Source organism: Salmo salar, chromosome ssa12, assembly GCF_905237065.1.
Source record: "Salmo salar chromosome ssa12, Ssal_v3.1, whole genome shotgun sequence".
Classification (NCBI taxonomy): Eukaryota; Metazoa; Chordata; class Actinopteri; order Salmoniformes; family Salmonidae; genus Salmo; species Salmo salar.
Window position 1 is genome coordinate 36,779,429 of NC_059453.1, and position 20,769 is coordinate 36,800,197.

Below are 20,769 nucleotides of genomic sequence, written 5' to 3' on the forward strand. Positions count from 1 at the left end.
CAATATATCCACATAATTTTCTTTCCTCATGATGCCTTCTATTTTGTGAAGTGCACCAGTCCCTCCTGCAGCAAAGCACCCCACATAACAATGGTCATTATGGCCAAACAGTTATTTTTGTTTCATCAGACCAGAGGACATTTCTCCAAAAAGTACGATCTTTGTCCCCATATGCAGTTGCAAACCATAGTCTGGCTTTTTTTATGGCGGTTTTGGAGCAGTGGCTTCTTCCTTGCTGAGCGGCCTTTCAGGTTATGTCGATATAGGACTTGTTTTACTGTGGATATAGATACTTTTGTACCAATTTCCTCCAGCATCTTCACAAGGTCCTTTGCTGTTGTTCTGGGATTGATTTGCACTTTTTGCACCCAAGTACGTTCATCTCTAGGAGACAGAACACATCTCCTTCCTGAGCGGTTTTACTGCTGCGTGGTCCCATGGTGTTTATACTTGCGTACAATCATTTGTACAGATGAACGTGGCGTTTGGAAATTGCTCCCAAGGATGAACCAGACTTGTGGAGGTCTACAATTATTTTTCTGAGGTCTTGGCTGATTTCTTTTGATTTTCCCATGATGTCAAGCAAAGAGGCACTGGGTTTGAAGGTAGGCCTTAAAATACATCTACAAGTACACCTCCAATTGACTCAAATTATATCAATTAGCCTATCAGAAGCTTCTAAAGCCATGACATTTTCTGGAATTTTCCAAGCTGTTTAAAGACACAGTCAACTTACTGTATGTAAACTTCTGACCTACTGGAATTGTGATACAGTGAATGATAAGTGAAATAATCTGTAAACAATTGTTGGAAAATTGACTTGTGTCATGCACAATGTAGATGTCCTAACCGACTTGCCAAAACTATAGTTTGTTCACAAGAAACGACAGGCTGTGGTTTATATTGGTTTAGTGATAACAATCTTTGGTAATAGTTAGTCACGAATGTTCTAGATAACATGTAAACAGCCTAACCAGCTCTGCTAGGGCGAGTAAATAGTCAGACTCAAGCACGGCCGCTTTCCCACTCTATATTTCTATTGAATTTTCACAAATCCCGTAGTATACGTAATTCCCAAACATTTAAATAATTTATGAAAACTTGTAAATGACCATGTGTAACAGTCCCTCTCCTCGCACCGAACCAGGGACCCTCTGCACACATCAAACTACTGACACCCACGAAGCATCGTTACCCATCGCTTGAAACACTATTAGCGCGCACCCCGCTAACTAGCTAGCCATTTCACATGGGTTACTGTCGGGTCGCGTTAATTCAATCTGGTATTGGAATAAAACAGTTAACACAGAGTAACTTCTGATTTCTTTGTACTTTAATTAATGCAAACACATTTATGGTAAATATGATGTTTGTATATACGGGCTCGCTGTGTCACCACGCAGGGCAGACAGAGAACTGAGTTACACATCCTTTGCTTCTCATTAAATACTCTGACAGAGAGAGTTCCCACTCACTGCTGGCCTGTCAGAGGGAGGATGAGCGTGGTTTAAACTTACTCATCCTATCGTTGGCGTGCAGGTTGGTCCCAACCTCGAGACGCCTCCTGTTGCCGGGCGTAGTTATTATCTTTGGCAGTCGATTTATCTTGTGACTGCACAATGCACAGTTCTCTAAAACCCCGACACCCCTCTGCATATACATTTCACCCATATCCTGCCCTTATCTTTTAACAAGTTCTTCCATATCCCTGATTTACAGCATCTGCATTCTTTCCATATGACTCAACATCCCATGAGCCCCTTCCTCTCTTATCATATAGAGTATAAACTTAATATTATAGCATTGCTTCTTTGTTATATTATATAGGTTATGCAAACAAATAGTTGGTCAAACCCTAACAGTTACACATGTCTATAAAAAAAAGTGTCATATTCGTCCTCTGATTGTAATACGATTTAATGTTGCTAAAAGGCTGTCAGTTGGACTTTAAGGTAATCATGCGGTCAGGATCTGTGCCTTCCGAGGGTACCAACCTTAAGGATGTTGACACAGATACATTGGAAGGCCTCTGCGAGGTAGGCGTCATCTCGCGTGGTCACCAATCTGAGGTGGTCGTCAATGTTTACCCATACCACCAGGGTCCCCGTCTTTACTAACCCTGCAGAGTGGTAATGGTCACAACAGTATCAAAGTTCATCTAGAGCGCTGTCTATGAATGTGAGAGTAGTTACATATAGCCTCGTCCCTCAGCCGTATAATAAAACAAGTGGCGTGCTGCTGTTTTGCTGAAAATATAGCTTTAATCTGTCTAGAAGGACCATAGTGTAAAGGCACCATCTAACTTTTGGTTGTACTGTTTTGTAAAATGTTTGTAATATTGATTAACTACAGTACCTGGGTCGAGCTACAGAATCAGCTGGGTTTGTTGACACCATGGTATTTTTGGTTTTTCGTTATCATGATTTGAATACTACAGGGTTTATTTAAAACAGATATTCATGAGGATTTACTCCTATACTTACAAGAAGAGTGCACTGCTTCACTTCTCCACTAGGTTAGTAACGAACTATGTGTTAGGCAAAACAGGCCGTAGAGCAGTTTTTTTTACCTCTCCATACAGTTTACAACTAATGTGGACTGAAAGGCAAAACAGACCCTAGAGCAGTTGTTATTACCACACTAACGTGTGGAACATAATGATAAATTATATTTTGGTATTTTTCATTGCACAAATAATCTTTCTGCATAAAAAGGCAAACACAACACACACAACAAATTGTTTAGGTTGTAAAGAAGGGAACATGCCAGTGGCACTTAAAGGACAGCTCTGGAGTCAGGCCAGTCACGGGCCACCCGTTGGGAAAGGGAAGGGGCTCCCACGGTCACTCCCTTGTCTTTTTTGTCATGTGACAGTTCGGCCCTTGAGTACAGCGTCCCTGGCAACTCCTCTGCCAATTGGTCCAGAGCTGGACGGAGAAGTGTCAACCAATCATGTTTGCTATAGGTCTGGTTGGTTAGTGCAGGGATGCTCAGATACATTCTTCGATGACAGCAGTTCTGCAGATTTTTGTCCTTGCCTTTTAGCTAGGGACTGGTTTCTATTTGGGCCATTCAGTAACGTCAACTGGGTGAAATGAAAACCAGCCGAGTTGTGGAACTCGGCCCTGAGTTGTGCACCACTGAATTAGTGTGTCCTCTTTCTGACACCACGTACCATTACAATGTTACTTCAAACTACTGTGTGAGAAGGAGCATGGATGGGCATTGATTGCTTTTGCTTGGTGTCCTCACGATTGTTAATTGATAGCAGCCCAGATATTCTTGTTCTGAAAATGTAAACTAAAAGCCTAAAACATATATCAATTAAACTGATGGCGTTAATGTGCTCAATTACATTTTGTTTTGATTGCAGGTGAGGATAAAGTATCACACTGTACCAGGGTGGGTGTCAATTCCACAAATTACATTTTAATTCAGTTCTCGCTTCCTGTACATTCCATTTAATTAAATTCAAATTCCAGGTCAGTCTTTGAATTCAGAGAAAATTCAATTCCCCTGAATTCCAATTTTAGGTCAATTCCAATAATTTAATATCAATATTATCGCCAACAATTCTAATTCAATTCCCTCAGGCTGATCATGTCACTGTTCAGACAGCCTTGTTATGCTGTAAATATTGGAGTAGAGGTTGAAATTGTTAAAAGCAAATCCTACAGTACAATTTTGATACTCTGTGCATTAATTCTATTAACTGGGAAATGTAGGAATATTGAATTTCAATTCCAAAGATGTTTTTACAATTCCAATTTAATTCTAAAAAAGTTCCAAAAAAAGTCGTCTAAATCCAATTGCATAATTTGAAGATTTAAAAATGTTGAATTTAATTCAAAGTAAATTATCCACTTCATGATTGAATTCAATAATTGAATTGGAATTTCAAATTAAATTGGAATTGACACCAAACCTGAACTGTATGTACTATTTGTGCAATATTGTTACTGTAGATCAGAGCATGCAGTACCTTTCTTGGCCAGCATGAGGAATTGTCTACGTTCTCCCCGGCTGCAGTGTGTAGTGAAGCCGAAGTCATCTCACACACACACACACACACACACACACACAATACATTAATTAGCCAGACATACACACACAGTACGTATTTGACACAAACACAGAGAGAGAGCAAAAAATGCCTTTAAACACATTGAAGTATTTACAAATCTGCTACGGATGTACTGGCTAACACTATTGGAATGTTATGCCACAATGCCCTACATAGTTGTCATAAACATTACTGAGATCTTGACCTAACATCTAACAACAGATTTTATGACATGCCACATCACACATCTTTGGTAGAAGTCTGTTATGAAGTGTGGCACACTGAAATTGTGTGAATAGCCCAAGCGATATATGACAAATGCTAACTTTTTCATAAAAGCATGAAACTTCGTAGTTGGGATTATGAAGAAACCTTATAATAAAACGTTTTTTTTAATTATGTGAAATGGAGATACACTTATAAGGCCACACTGCAGTACCATGACCCGATCAAAGAAGTCACAGAAGAGGATGTAAGACTGGCCGTCGCCAGCTACACAACCCACAGACATGGGTCCATGAAGCTCCCCTGTAGGACAGTACAGGAACAGTATACACACATTTGGTAAGTACACACTCACACAGAGAAACACACACTAGAGTCACACGTTGTGATGCATAAGCAGCAGCAGTTGTTTTGGATTAGCTAGGTGTTAGGACATTGTTTTAGTATTCTGTTAAATGGCTGGCTATCGTTATTGCCTGGCTTTTATGATGTAACTGAGCCTGGCTCCATTGTTTTCAGCGCATAATGATCTAGAAACATGAGTTCCCTATAGATCGCATAATGCCTGTTGACGTCACCTGGTTCCTCGAGGGCCGGACGTATGACATCATCAAAGATGACCCCGCTCTGGGTGGCGCGGTTGAACTGGTGAGCATACAGTTCTGGAGTCAGGATTCTCGCCATACATGTGTAGTTGTATTTTAGGGTAGGGAACTCCTTATCGGGGGAACCTCTCTTCAGGTTGAACAGGGACATGGGGTCTGTAGGGACCAAGGGCGGACAGGATGTGGTCAGACAGGGGACAATAGAAATAGAATAGAGTAGGAATGTTACTGGCCTTGAAGGCCGTTTGTCTAGAATATACCAGTGGACTACATAAAATAGCATGAGAAATTCAACCCATAAATGGAAATGCATACACTATGGCCATATTGGCCTACACATAAACAGAGGCAGACCAATACCATATAAATAAGTTAGTTCTGTGGTAACCTCGTCCCCAGGTTATTGCACACAGTGCATATATGTAAGCCTGGTACATCAACGATTCAAAGTTGGCCTTAGTGGGAGTGACCATAGAATTCCATGGGAGTGACCTTACTGAGTAAAGTATTTGTCATCATCATAGAGAATGACAGAGGCCTCTAGTGGCCAAAAGGCAGTTTTAGCATGGACAGCACCATTGAGGGCTTCTGCCATTTTAATGTATTTAACTGGGTGGGACTTCCAACTTCATTGGCTGATCCCTCCTGGTGACCCCGTTGGAGTCATGTCCAACCGGGCCATCTGGAGGGATCAGCCAGTTGTAAAGAAGAAAATGTAGTACTTCAAAATGGAGACAGCTCAATGGCGCTGCCCATGCAGTCACAGACGCCATAATGGCATGGATACAATGATGAAGCCTCTTTCCCATCTCTATGATCATCATTTAATTTAAGTGAATCACACGATTACGAGGCGTGGCTCTGTGCTTGTGTTCTGCTAGTGTATGGGGGAGGGTTATGGGGAAGGTGTTGTGGTAGATGATTGGTTCGTTGATTAAGATGATTAAACCAACGCCTATGCACCGGGAGTTTTTCCCGGTCTTTCTGCATTGGCTAACGAAGGCCAAGTTTCACACTCGTTGATCCACCATTTGTTTGCACATTTGGGTGGAAGTGTGTGGGAAAGAGATTAGTTCTATGGTATAAAATATGTCAATTTTCTATTTTCCTGGTATATACACTATATATACAAAAGTATGTGGACACCCCTTCAAATTAGTGGATTTGGCTATTTCAGCCACACCTGTTGCTGACAGGTGTATAAAATTGGGCACACAGCCATGCAATCTCCATAGACAAACATTGGCAGTAGAATGGCCTTACTGAAAAGCTCAGTGACTTTCAACGTGGCACCGTCAAAGGGTGCCACCTTTCCAACAAGTCAGTTCATCAAATTTCTGCCCTGCTAGAGCTGCCCCGTTCAACTGTAAGTGCTGTTATTGTGAAGTAGAAATGTCTAGGAGCAACATCAGCTCAGCCACACAGCCACGCCGAGTGCTGAAGCACACAGTGAGTAAAAACCGTCTGTCCTCGGTTGCAACACTCACTACCGAGTTCCAGACTGTCTTTTGGAAGCAACGTAAGAAAAAGAACCGAGCAGCTGCGCACACAAGCCTAAGATCACCATGCGCAATGCCAAGCATCGGCTGGAGTGGTGCAAAGCTCGCCACCATTGGACTCTGGAGCAGTGGAAACGTGTTCTCTGGAGAGATGACTCACGCTTCACCATCTGGCAGTCTGACGGACGAATTTGGGTTTGGCGGATGCCAGGAAGGAATGCTACATGCCCCAATGCATAGTGCCAACTGTAAAGTTTGATGGAGGAGGAATAATGGTCTGGGGCTGTTTTTCGTGGTTCGGGCTAAGCCCCTTAGTTCCAGTGAAGGCAAACGTTAACTCTACAGCATACAATGACATTCTCGTCGATTCTGTGCTTCCAACTTTGTGTCAACTGATGGGGTTCACCTTGGGGTCATGATAGGAGCTGCACCAAATGATTGATGTATTATAATAATTGATTATGCTTATGTTGTATTATCAGAAGGGGAACGGCTATAAGACCCCACCCCCACTACATTTATATGGTCCTGGACTACAGATTAGCTATATATATATATATATATATATATTATAAGGTTTAATATTGTTTCACAGTTCTTTTCTAGTCTCTGCTTCTTATAATAAACGGTCTGAGAGATGTGTGAGTTATTGCAGTCAAAACAGGGTGTCCATGAGAAAGCGCCTCAAGGCTAAAAGAGATTCATAGACACAGAACCCTACAGGGGAGTGAAAGAGATAAGAGAGATGTCAGACATACCACTATAAAGCAACTTGGGGAGTTGAAAATTACTGCTGAGTCCTTAGAAAACACTGGAACTATTGTTCTCTCCTGCAAGTTTGTATAACTGTATATGCATGGGCTTGGTCTCATGAGTAGAAGGTTTTGACGTAGGCAGTTACATCACTAGGGGTTGACTGCAAGCATATTAAAGCCACTTGGACCCTTTCCTATTTTGTAGAACTTAGCCCGCATGTTTCCGATATGTTCCCATTGTCAACTTCTGTCTTCAATTGCATTAATAAAGGTTTTTGATTAATTTACTTAAAGATATTGTCTGATTGCTGATTTCACCAATAAGCAAATGATTGACAAGGAACAAGGAACCTACCCCAACACAACAGTTTGGGGAAAGCCCTTCCTGTTTCAGCATGACAATGCCCCCGTGCACAAAGCGAGGTCCATACAGAAATGGTTTGTCGAGATCGGTGTAGAAGAACTTGGCTGGCCTGGACAGAGCCCTGATCTCAACACCATCGAACACATTTGGGATGAATTGGAGCACCTACAGCGAGCCAGGCCTAATCGCCCAACATCAGTGTCCAACCTCACTAATGCTCTTGCAGCAATGTTCCAACATCTAGCGGAAAGCCTTCCCAGAAGTGTGGAGGCTGTTATAGCAGCAAAGGGGGGAGCAAGTCCATATTAATGTCCACAATTTTGGAATGAGATGTTCGACGAGCAGGTGTCCATACTTTCGGTCATGAAGTGTATTTCCAAATTGACCTCTTAGCATGTATGTTGCTCTGAGAAGATTTGATATGGTAATAGCTTCAGCTTGCTTGTGATAGGCAAGTTAGGAATTTTCCCCATATTCCAAATGTGGAGTAAGTTAAGGGGTATGAACACTTTCTGAAGGCACTGTAAAAGACGTCCGCATGCTTCCCAGCTGAAACAGTTCAGAAGAGCTTGTGCGTATATTATGATGACATTTTGTCAGTTGGAGGAGATTCTACACCATGGTGCCAGAGCTCCAAATTAAACAAGGTAAGCAGACACCTGTTTAATCTAAGTCTGTAATTAATTGGCATTCACTGGTGTGGTTTCCCTCTAACAAGTAAGTGGCACTTCACTCACTCTAAAATATATACATACACTTTGAATATGACATAGTCGAATTCTAGATTGGCGAAATTACTTAAGAATTACATAACTGGCTATTGGTGAAATGCATGATGTCAATATATGATGAATGATTGATGATTTTTATTTTGGGTGGTAATGCATCGACCATTACTGAATACTAGTTATTTTGGTTTTGGAGAGGTGGTTCAGTAATAATCATCTCTTCTATTTTATTTTGGGTGGTAATGCGGGCGATCATTACTGAATACTAGTTATTTTATTTTGGAGAGGTGGTTCAATGATAATCTATTTTTTTAGTAATTCAGCAACAATTACCCAAATACTACTTATTTTGGTTTTGAAGAGGTGGTTCAGCGATAATCATACATTTTATTTTATTTCAGGTAGTAATGCAGCGAACAGTACTGAATACTACTTAGTTTTGCAGAAGTGATTTAGCAATAATCATCTATTTTTATTTTGGGAGGTAATTCAGCAACAATTACCTGAATACTAGTTATTTTTTATTTTGTAGAGGTAGTTCTGTGACAATTACCCAGGCTACCTTGACCTATGGGGAGGGTGGTTTATTTTTTTTTTTTGTAGAGGTAATTCTGTGAAAATTACCCAGTGAATGAGTTGAGTTGTTTATGAATAGTGCGTTGTATGTCTCATTTGTTTGTTTGTCTGTGGATTATTCCGGGGTTTATTGGGTAATGGCCCAATGGTGGAATAAAAAGTTAGGAGTAGGACAGAAGTTATTTGAATCAAAGGTTGAACATATTTGTTAGGGACACTTTCCTACCATAGGACAGTATAGGAAATGTACAACCCTTAGTACACCAGTAAAATTATTACAAGGAAGTTGTGTTCTGTAGAGAATTTCATAGAAAATGACTTTGTGACGCTGTCACCAGGAGGCACTGGTGTATAACATATTACATATTACACGCAGACTATCTAAATAAAAAGCCGGAGCACCATGGCACAGTCAAACCAGAATGAGGAGATAGGAGCAATGAAGCCTGTCACGCCTGTTGAATATATGCAAAAGAAGTTAACCTCTATGGGCTAGGTGGGACGCTAGCGTGCCACCCGTGGTGCACTCCATCAACAGCAGGTGCATTTCAAGAGCGGCAAATTTGAATCCAAATAAATGTCAAAATTCAAATTTTTCAAAAATACAACTATTTTACACCATTTGAAAGATAAACATCTCCTTAATCTAACCACGTTTTACGATTTCAAAAAGGTTTTACGGCGAAAGCATAAATTTAGAGTATGTTAGGACAGTACATTTACAAGAGTTGTGTGTAATGTTTTGTCAAGTCAAAGACAGGGTCACCAAAACCATAAAACCAGCTAAAATGATGCACTAACCTTTTACAATCTCCATCAGATGACACTCCTAGGACATTATGTTAGACAATGCATGCATTTTTAGTTCTATCAAGTTCATATTTATATCCAAAAACAGCGTTTTACTATGGCATTGATGTTGAGGAAATCGTTTCCCTCCAATAACCGGCAGTCAAGTCAGCGTCACAAATTAAATAATTAAAATTAGAAAACATTGGTAAAATATTATATTGTCATTTAAAGAATTATAGATTTACATCTCTTGAACGCAATCAACTTGCCAGATTTAAAAATAACCTTACTGGGAAATCACACTTTGCAATAATCTGAGCACTGCGCCCAGAAAAATACGCGTTGCGATACAGACTAGACGTCATGTTGGGGAGATCTAAAATCGAAAATACTATGTAAATAATCCATTACCTTTGATTCTCTTCATCAGATGTCACTTCCAGGTATCACAGGTCCATAACGAATGTAGTTTTGTTCAAAAAAGCTCATCATTTATGTCCAAAAATCTCCGTCTTGTTAGCACATGATCTAAGCCAGCCGGACTTCTCGTCATGAACGAGGGGAAAAAATATATTTACGTTTGTTCAAACATGTCAAACGTTGTATAGCATAAATCATTAGGGCCTTTTTAACCAGAACATGAATAATATTCAAGGTGGACGAATGCATACTCTTTTATAACGTATTGGAACGAGGGTACCCAACATGAACTCGCGCGCCAGGTGTCTAATGGGACATCATCGTTCCATGGCTCTTGTTCGGTCAGATCTCCCTCCAGAAGACTCAAAACACTTTGTAAAGGCTGGTGACATCTAGTGGAAGCAATAGGAAGTGCCAAAATATTCCTCAGCCCCTGTGTTTTTCAATGGGATAGGTTTAAAGTCAATACAACACATCAGGTATCCACTTCCTGTCAGAAAATGTCTCAGGGTTTTGCCTGCCAAATGAGTTCTGTTATACTCACAGACACCATTCAAACAGTTTTAGAAACTTTAGAGTGTTTTCTATCCATATATAATAAGTATATGCATATTCTAGTTACTGGGTAGGATTAGTAACCAGATTAAATCGGGTACATTTTTTTTATCCAGACGTGCAAATGCTGCCCCCTAGCCCTAACAGGTTAACTGCTGTGGAATTTACATTCACTTTTAAGAAATGGCATGTCTGGACAGAGATGGCAGGAGAAAATAGATATCCAATGGATGGTTCATTCAACAAAACTAGGTTGGATTTAGTCAAGGAGATAATTCAGACAATAAAAATTGACAAAAAGAAGGGGATGAAAAAAAGTACCCTTGTATCAGAAACTGTGATAGGAATGATGATGCTGGAAGGACAGATTTTCATGAACAAGGCTACCGTAACCAAACTAAAGCTGGAGAGAACAATAGTCAGGACAGAGGCAGAACAGGAGTACTCCCCACCGCCCCGCCATATGAGACTCAACCCAGAGGACCTCCGGGTGACTATACACAGATATACCCTCTCATACCACTGACAGAAGAAAATGGAGAAGCAACCACAATTATCCTCAAGGGGACTCGGATGAAGGAGGTGGATGACACAACAGCAGCAACAAGCGACATGAGAACAATAGAATTGGATGAAAAAAAGGAGGCACAGTTCCTGGAGGGAGTTTCCCTCGCCACCCCAACTCACTCCACAAAAAGGAACAGACTGGAAGAGCCTAGACATATGGCCGCCTGCAGAAAACTAACTACTAAAGAAGTAAACGAAAAGTACAAAGTGTTACCATCCATGGGTGACCTATTCAGAGACCAGAGAGAAAAGGAAGAAAGAAAGAGAGAAGAAGAAAGACTGGAAAATAATAAGTTGTATACATTACGAAAAGAGAAGAGAAAGTTGATAGAAGATCTGCAGGTGCTAATTGCTGATAAGATTAAAGAGACAATGGACACAGATGATGTGGATGAAAGTAAAAAGCTAAAAGAGGAGGTCAGACAAGCCACAGATATGGTAAGACAATACCAGAGGGAGATAGAAGAGTATGAAAGGAGGACTAGACACTGCACTGAAGAAGGCCCAGCTTGCACAGATCGAGAAAGGAAGTGGTGATTTTACTCACAATATGATGGCTGCTCAAGTTGTTTCTACAGGCTCCCCACAACCACAGCCTGCAGCTCCCCCACAGTCACATCAGTCACATCAGTCACAGCCGTGAACCCAGTGCCTGCAGGTTATGTGCTTTTCACCACTCAGCATTATGATGACCCACAAACATGGACTGGAAAAGGAGGTGGGCCCGCCAGAACACCCCCTTGTGACTGGAACAACACTCAATGCTGGACCTGTGGGCAGTTGGGGCATGTGAGTTCGCAGTGTGGGGAAAATGAAAGAGGAAGAGGTTACATCAGGGGCAGAGGAAATGTTGGGCCTGGCAGAGGAAGAGAGAACTTTGCTAATACACATCCTGGAGTGTACCATGGAAACAATATGCTCCTCAGCCACCGTACCACTCGCCCGGAGCTTAAAATGCTCCCCTGGGGCCACCTATGCCTATGAACAAGGAGGACAAGTTAATGACAATAACAGTTGCATCGGGACAGCCCAGGAATGCGTACTGGACATAGACTTGTTTGATGAACCTCTCCTTGACTTTGACATGGTGCTGTTCGTTGATGGTTCTGCTTATATAGATCAAAGCACAGGGAAGAAACATGTAGGATTTGCTGTAGTAGATGTGGAAGGTGATATTGAGGTTATACAGCCCCTACCAGAACATTTATCAGCGCAACAGGCAGATTTATTAGCTCTGAACACAGCTTGTGAATTGGGGGAAGGGAAGGCCCTTACTGTCTACTCAGACTCAGCATATGCTATTGGGGTTTGTTTGTCATGGTGTGGGGTTTGGAGAGCAATAGGGTTTACTAATAGGTCTGGCTTATGGCTACATCTTTTGTCTGGCATGCCCTGTTTACCATCAACCATGATCTCTACTATTTGCCGATTGGCTGACAAAATTGGTGTCTGGTTTAATGCTAAATTTGGAAATGTTCTGGGGAAAGTAATGTTAATCTTGTTTTCATTGTTTACTCCTATACTTGTGGGAGGTTTGGTGATTTTGGCTACTGTTTATATTTGTAAGAAAATGACTCACTGCTCTTGAACATGCTGGAGTGATGGTGTTGGTGGAAGCTGATACAAATCGTGCTGAAGGTGAGACTGGTGCATTTCTGGTTTCTCTTAATCCCATTGTCTATCCAACTCGTATGGTTCTTCCCAGGACTCAGGCGCAATGGGAGTATAGACAGACTCACCCCACCCCACCAGCATTCCAGGAACCTCAGGAGTTGTTTCTCCCTTTAGCAGGCCATCCCTGGGATCAAACGGATCCGGGGGATTTGCCTAATCTGTTTGATTTCAGAGGAGAATATTAAGATTGAAGCTGTGAGACTAATTAGCCTCAAAGAGGGGAATGATGGGGTTCACCTTGGGGTCATGATAGGGGCTGCACCAAATGATTGATGTATTATACTAATTGATTATGCTTATGTTGTATTAATAGAAGGGGAAGGGCTATAAGACCCCACCCCCATTACATATATAGGGTCCTGGACTAAAGAGTAGCAATATATATATACATTATAAGGTTTAATATTGTTCCACAGTTCTTTTCTAGTCTCTGCTTCTTATCAGAAACGGCCTGAGAGATGTGTGAGTTATTGCAGTCAAAACAGGGTGTCTGTGAGAAAGCGCCTCAAGGCTAAAAGAGATTCATAGACACAGAACCCTGCAGTGGAGTGAAAGAGATAAGAGACAAGTCAGACATACCACTATAAAGCAACTTGGGGAGTGAAAAGTTACTGCTGAGCCCTTAGAAAACACTGGAACTATTGTTCTCTCCTGCAAGTTTGTATAACTGTATATGCATGGGCTTGGTCTCATGAGTAGAAGGTGTTTACGTAGGCAGTTACATCACTAGGGGTTGACTGCAAGCATATTAAAGCAACTTGGACCCTTTCCTATTTTGCAGAACCTACTCAGAAACATGCGGGCTATGTTCCCGTTGTCAACTTCTGTCCTCAATTGCATTAATAAAGGTTTTTGATTGATTTGCTTAAAATATTGTCTGATTGCTGATTTCACCAATAAGCAAATGATTGACAAGGAACAAGGAACCTACCCCAACACAACAGTTTGGGGAAAGCCCTTTCCTGTTTCAGCATGACAATGCCCCTGTGCACAAAGTGAGGTCCATACAGAAATGGTTTGTCGAGATCGGTGTGGAAGAACTTGGCTGGCCTGGACAGAGCCCTTACCTCAATACCATCGAACACCTTTGGGATGAAATGGAACGCCGACTGCGAGCCAGGCCTAATCACCCAACATTAGTGTCCGACCTCACTAATGCTCTTGTGGCTGAATGGAAGCAAGTCCCCACAGCAATGTTCCAACATCTAGTGGAAAGCCTTCCCAGACGTGTGGAGGCTGTTATAGCAGCAAAGCGGGGAGTATCTCCATATTTATTTCCACGATTTTGGAATGAGATATTCGACGAGCAGGTGTCCATACTTTCGGTCATGAAGTGTATTTCCAAATTGACCTCTTGGCATGTGTGTTTCTCTGGGAAGATTTGATATGGTAATAGCTTCAGCTTGCTTGTGATAGGCAAGGTAGGATTTTTTTCCCATATTCCAAATGTGGAGTAAGTTAAGGGGTATGAACACTTTCTGAAGGCACTGTAAAGGCGTCTGCATGCTTCCCAGCTGAAAAAGTTCAGAAGAGCTTCTGTATATTATGATGACATTTTGTGATGTTTATGTTCATTTTGGACTTCGGCTTGCCTCGAGAAAACATTTTGTGTGCCCGAACAGCCGAAAAACACTCACCGAAGTCCAAAACGAACATAAACGTCACAAAATGTCATCATAATATATGCACAAACTTCTGAACTGTTTTGGCTGGGAAGTATGCGGACGCCTTTAACTCTCCACCATAGTGGTATGGGCAGCGCCATTTTAAAGTATTGAAAGTAGTCATCTGGGTGGGGATTCCTATGGGTTGTTGCCTCTGGCGCTGCCCATGCTGCTAATGGCACAGATATAAAGTCCTCTATTTTTTAAATATGTGTTTTATAATGACAACATACAGTATCTTGGGATTTTCCTGGTGGATTTTCAGTTCATGAATTCAATTCTAATTCAGTTCATATTTTAAATGGACTCCAAACGGAATTGACGCTGACCCTTGGTCGGTTTCGAGAGGGCACAAGGGGGGGGGGGGGCAAGGCCAGGAAATCCATCCCTGTTTCAGTCCATTGTGTTCCATTCCGTACCTAACGAGCATTTTTGGGGGAGGGGGGGGGGCAAGGCCAGGAAATCCCTCCCTGTTTCAGTCCATTGTGTTCCATTCGGTGCCTAATGAACACAACGCTGGCCTTGTTGTTCGACCAGATATTTGAAAACATTTCAAGGCTGCGATAGCTTCCGTCCACATAGCTTAGTCCTTAGTTACCCTGCATAGTAGGAATATAGAACATCAATCCCTGCTATGCAGTGAATTAGATTGGATCAAAATGGTTCGCAAAACTATTACCTCAAGATAGGGCCTGTACTTTGCTTCCAAAGCGTACGTGATGGGGGCTGTAAGAGAAGTTTTACATCAGGAATGCAGTACAGTGGCATTTTATATGGTTAATCTCTAATCAAAATCGTAAAGCAAAGGAATTTAAGGTGTGAGTTCTACCAAGTTCTATTAGTTGCCTGGCTGGAAATGTCTCTCAGCCATGCTGAACTGTAGCCTGTGTGTGTAGGGAAAAACAACTTGCCATATGCAGTCATTTTGTTACTTTCGTTTTGACTGAATGTGAAAGAGCATGCATGCATGCCACAAAATGGTGGCGCCACTTACGTTTGATCTTCCACATCTCGTAATAATGAGAACTACTTTGCTGGCTGGAAGTCTGGAGTTCGTGGCCTGAGTATAGGGTGGTAGTGGAGGTGATAGTAGGGTCACAACTCTTCTTCTCTCAACACTGAACAAAAGAGCTAAGAATAGCAGTGTAGTCTCATCATCCCCAGTTTTGACTGTCCAAGTCCCACCTGACACGCTCATCTTTACAAAGTGGTGCGATGGTCGCTGGTGTCATGTTGCGTGGCCCTAACAATGTCAGTCTTTTTATAACTCAATGTAAATTAGCATTGCTAGCATGTGGTGGTTGGTGGATGGGTGTTCATACGACTGGTATGGTACATTTCATATATTTCTAAAGAAAGTGTAAATCATTTTTTAAAGGTGAAATCTGCAATATGTACAGCTGTTCAATGGTAATTTCAATGAATGTTACCCACTTATTACATTTCTCCAGCCACGTCCTTCAGCTTTTTAGCAAACCAAAAAGCAGAGCTGCCATTTAGCTGGGGGAACAAAATGAAACAGAATCAAGGATTGTACCCTTGAGACCATTAAGAGAAGTTTGAAAATACAGAGTGGCTGCGGATCCGAATTCTCTATAACCATTTTCCGACAGCTAAATCCAAAGCTTCTGCGCATGTGTGGGATTCTCTACTTTACGCCCAGTCTCTGCTTTACTTGTTTAGTAGCCCAGAGGAACAGGCTACTTTGGCAAATTTCTGTGATAAATGGAGAATGATGCTTGTTTAAGTTAAATCAAGACTGAATCTGTGTCAGCAAGATCACATTAATGATAGTATTATATATAACAGAACCGAATATAATAGCATGGTATAACGTTACTGTAAGACAAAAAACACCACCTCATTTCTTATGAGATTTAGGATGATTGTGAGAATGGTAGCATTTTTCTCCCATGTGGTCAAAACACAACAGCGCGCCACTAGTCAAAACACCATCTGCTCTAAAATTCACTCCCTGTACATAATTCAAATAAAACACTGTACTTCAAAACAACACTGTACATAATTCAGGAAGATCTAATGTATCTTCCCAGGGGAGCTGACAGGGTGGTTACCTTCAGATCTGCAGACTTGGCCTTCAAAATATGGATTTTGCGCAATAAATGACTTGCATTATGTTTCATTATTGATAAACAGTTCAATATAAGCAAAAAACGTGGATGATGTGTAACAACAGTTTTTCATTGTTGCAAACGCAAAAAAATCTGTAGTTCTGCCACTGAACAAGGCAGTTAACCAACCCACTGTTCCTAGGCCGTCATTGAAAATAAGAATTTGTTCTTAACTGACTTGACTAGTTAAATAATGTTTAAATTAAAACATTTCAAAATACAACCACCCAGAAGTCTCGCCAGTTTACGTTCTGTTTCGCTACACGGATTCCAGCAGTAATCAGTCCGATAATTACGAAGCTACGCACATGCCGCTGCAATTCAACAATGATTCGAATGCGATATCTGTGAATGTCGGGGAAAATGCCTTTAAAATGCGCTTTGTCGAATGTCCAGTGCACTGCTCTACAACGCACCTCGGATTTAATCCCGGTTTTACTTGCTGTTTGTTGTTGAATGGAGATCTCAGTCCTTATCTCCGCAAAGTAGAATTTCTGTGCTCTCTTGGAATCTATAAATTAACACATTTATTTCATTGACTTGCCAAAACGTTATTCTGTAGAAGTGGAAAAGACAATGTAATGAATATTATTTTATTTTCTTACCATTAGTTCGTGAGGAGCATAAGAAATCCACAGTCTGTTTGAGATGTACCTGGAGAGATGTACCTTTTAAATGAATGAACCACTAAATGACTATAATAACTTATGGAGAACATTCCTACAGTATCTTATATTGTCCCCCAGGTGACACCAGCTAAGCCCTGACACAGTACTTATACTAGCCCTTCCAAAGACACCTACCCACAATGTCAGGATGCTACAAGTAGATATGAGACCCATTGTTGGTTTATGGTCAATTCTGCACAGATGATATGAGCTCTTGCGAAATACTTAACATTAATGTCTTTATAATCACAATAATGGAACGCTACGAGACAGTATAGCAGAAACGGACTGGATGTCGCTAAATAGTCTCTTACAGATTCCCCTTATATTTACATTTGTTATACCTTTTGTCCATATATTTGTTATAACATCTGAAAGGAAGTCAGACGATTTGCAAGAAATGCATGAGGTCTGTGGACATGTACGTGTGTGTACACAACCGCAAAGACTACATTGGATGTGCACAATGACAAGGTCAGCTGCTTCTGGGCAATCAGCCAACAGCAGGGAGTTTGACAGACCTATCATACAGTTCACACACACACACATTCTAACGGTTTCCTGTCAACACCCAGAAAAACACACAAAAAAAACTCCTCCTAAAACTCTGTGAAATTTGTTTAGGGCTGCTTGTAATCTTCACTCTCTCTCCATCTGACTGAAAAAGCAACACAGGAATTATTGGTAGAAACAAAAGGATTGTTTCTACCAAAACTGTGACTTCCAAGGGCAGCTGTTAAACGTGAAAGTTAAACAAAGTTTTACGTTTCACTACCTAGTGCAGTGTATCTAGTGTTCTACAATGGCAGCATCTGTCTCTGAGTTGTTGCTGGCCATTCTGGAGAAACTGGACAAAAAAGAGCTGGAGAGATTTAACTGGGAGCTGTGCAATAGCAATCTGAAAGATTTTCCCAACATTTCAAAGGCTCATCTGGAGAATGTTACAAGACATGCCACTGTGGATAGGATGGTGGAGACCTACTGCGATGAGGGAGCTGTGAACGTCACAAACATGATCCTAAGCAACATGGACCTTAACAAACTTGCTATGTCTTTAAAGAGAGATCTTCCAGAAGAGGAACCAGCACAGAAAAAAAGAAGGGAAGAGGGGGAACCGGTGAGTGTGCTGAAGGACAACCTGAGATCTGACTTAACACATCTGGAGGAAAAGCTGGAGAAATGTGAAAACGCCCTAGAGAGCTACGATAGCATGACTCAGCACACCAAGGACCAGCAGGTGGACACAACGAGGAGGATCAGGGAAGAGTTTGAGAAGCTCCACCAGTTCCTGAGAGAGGAAGAGGAGGCCAGACTGGCTGCTCTGAGGGAGGAGGAGAAGGAAAAGGGAATGTTAATTGAGAGAGGCAAGGACAGCATTGAGGAGCAGATCATCTCTCTCACAGATGCCATTGAGGCTGTGAAAGAGGACCTGATGAAAGGCAGTGAAAGATTCCTTGAGAGTTATAAACTCACCCAGAGCAGAGCCAGAGCCCAATGTAAACTTCCGGATCCACAGCTTGTCTCCGGAGCGCTGATCGACATCGCCAAACACCTAGGCAACCTGCAGTTCCAAGTCTGGGAGCAGATGCAGGCGATAGTCAAACACTCGCCCGTGATTTTGGACCCCAACACGGCTCCCTCTACTATGACTCTCTCTGATGACCTCACCAGCGTGCGACACACAGCCATAGAGAAGCAGCAGATTCCGGACAACCCAGAGCGGTTCACACAGTGGGCAAAGGTCCTTGGCTCCGCAGGCTTTGTGAAGGGTTCAGAGCATAGCTGGGAGGTGGAGGTGGGCGACCAACCTGAGTGGAATCTAGGCGTGGCTGCAGAGTCCGTCAATCGGAAGGGAGAAAATCTTCTTGCGTCACCAGAATACGGAATCTGGGCTATACTGAAAAGGGGGCGCAAGTATACAAATGGAATTGGTAAAACGCTCACTCTGAAGAGGATACCCCAGAGGATCAGAGTTCAGCTGAACTACGACAGGGGGGAAGTGGCTTTCTATGACCCCAAAGACAATACACACATCTACACTTATAAACATAGGTTTACTGAGACTGTCTACCCATACATCTCTGTTTGGAAGATAAAAGACGCCAGCAACCGTGATATACAGATCTGCCCATCAGAGGTGTCTGTGACAGTAAAATCATATCAGTGAGGTATGTGCGCGTGTTGGCGGGTGTATCGATCCAATCCTCTCTGATCTTCACAGGTGTATCTGCTCCAATAGTGTAAAACTCAGAAAGGCATGTGTATTTATGTATTAAATTGTAGATTTCAAAAGGCTTATACGACTTTTCTGTAAACCATTCCAAACAATTATTGTTCTGTATAAGATGTCTGCCCTGTTACATTTCAAACATTGTTGTAGTTTAATAATTGTTCACGTTTCATGACCAGATCATCTTAAAGTGTCTGAAATTCCTAATGTAGATCAATTAAGTTATACTTTAAGATGCTAATATGCGGGATATTGCCTTGTATTGGTGTTGTGTCACAAATGCTAAAAAGTTAGCATTTGGAGACAGTGGCCAGGGAAACTAAACCAAAGCAGGATTGCTGTCTTACATTGTCTGTAGACTGCTTAAAAGATAAGGAAATCTATAATTAGTTTCAACTATCCCTTTAAAGGGGAAATCCACAGCTGAAACAATAACAAAGCAGTCTCCCCTGGGCCTGGAGAAAACGTAACCACTCAAATTCATAGACAGAGCTATGGATGCAAGGACGGATCATCCAAGATAACAAAACATTGGAGGACTTCTATATTAGTGATATATACATGTTGATTCTTGAAGAATATAACGTATAAATGCCATGAGCTTGGATAAACTGTTGTACCCCATCAGAACCCAAATGCAAGCTTATATTTTGGGTTCTGATGGGGTTCGACAGTTTAACTATAAGCTCATGGCATTTATAAGTTATATTCTTCAAGAATCAATAGGTAAATATCACTTACAATATAATTCCAAATTGGATGTAGCAACTGCAGATTGACCCTTTTAAGTTTTCATTAGGTATATTTACATTTACATTTAAGTCATTTAGCAGACGCTCTTATCCAGAGCGACTTACAAATTGGTGCATTCACCTTATGGTATATGTTGATAGTTCAACATTTTGTTTTATTAAACCACAAGATCTGTGTGCCATGTCTCCTTGTACTTTTTACTAAACATTTACTTTGACTTCCAGCACCTGTTGAAAGTTACTGGATGTGTCTGTCATCATTTTTTCCCAAATGTTCCAATCTGCTGTGCTGAACTTTCTGTATGAGATGTAAGAGGTTTACATACATGTTTTTTATATATTTGTATTCTTTAAAGTAGAACCACGTGTTTCTGTAGTCAGACAGAATGACAAGGCTGCAAAAAGAAAGTGTCATTTTGACAAGACTACTGTCAAAACGTGTCATCTTTTTTAATAAACTAGCACTGTGGATTCATAAATAGGGTTGTTGTGGTCCATTA

At 41.4% G+C, this 20,769-nt stretch overlaps 1 protein-coding gene and 1 long non-coding RNA gene across 4 annotated transcripts; one reads left to right on the forward strand and one right to left on the reverse strand.

Annotated features, from left to right (window-relative positions):
• Positions 1-1,311: 1,311 nt before the first annotated feature.
• On the reverse strand, positions 1,312-17,812 carry LOC106564806 (uncharacterized). 3 transcript variants are annotated; one of them, XR_006757981.1, is made up of 4 exons: positions 17,225-17,812; positions 17,036-17,130; positions 11,697-15,987; positions 1,312-5,049 (listed from the first exon to the last, which is right to left on the reverse strand). It is a non-coding gene; the product is annotated as an uncharacterized lncRNA (long non-coding RNA). The 3 variants fall into 3 exon arrangements; XR_001319549.2 differs by lacking the exon at positions 17,036-17,130 and having other exon boundaries at positions 11,697-11,919; XR_001319548.2 differs by lacking the exon at positions 11,697-15,987.
• Positions 17,813-17,848: 36 nt separating this feature from the next.
• Positions 17,849-20,748, forward strand: LOC106564803 (nuclear factor 7, brain). The gene is made up of 2 exons (XM_014131211.2): positions 17,849-19,490; positions 19,525-20,748. Exon 1 carries the CDS (start codon positions 18,090-18,092, stop codon positions 19,452-19,454), a length of 1,365 nt encoding a protein of 454 aa, XP_013986686.1. The 5' UTR covers positions 17,849-18,089; the 3' UTR covers positions 19,455-19,490; positions 19,525-20,748.
• The last annotated feature ends 21 nt before the right edge of the window (positions 20,749-20,769 follow it).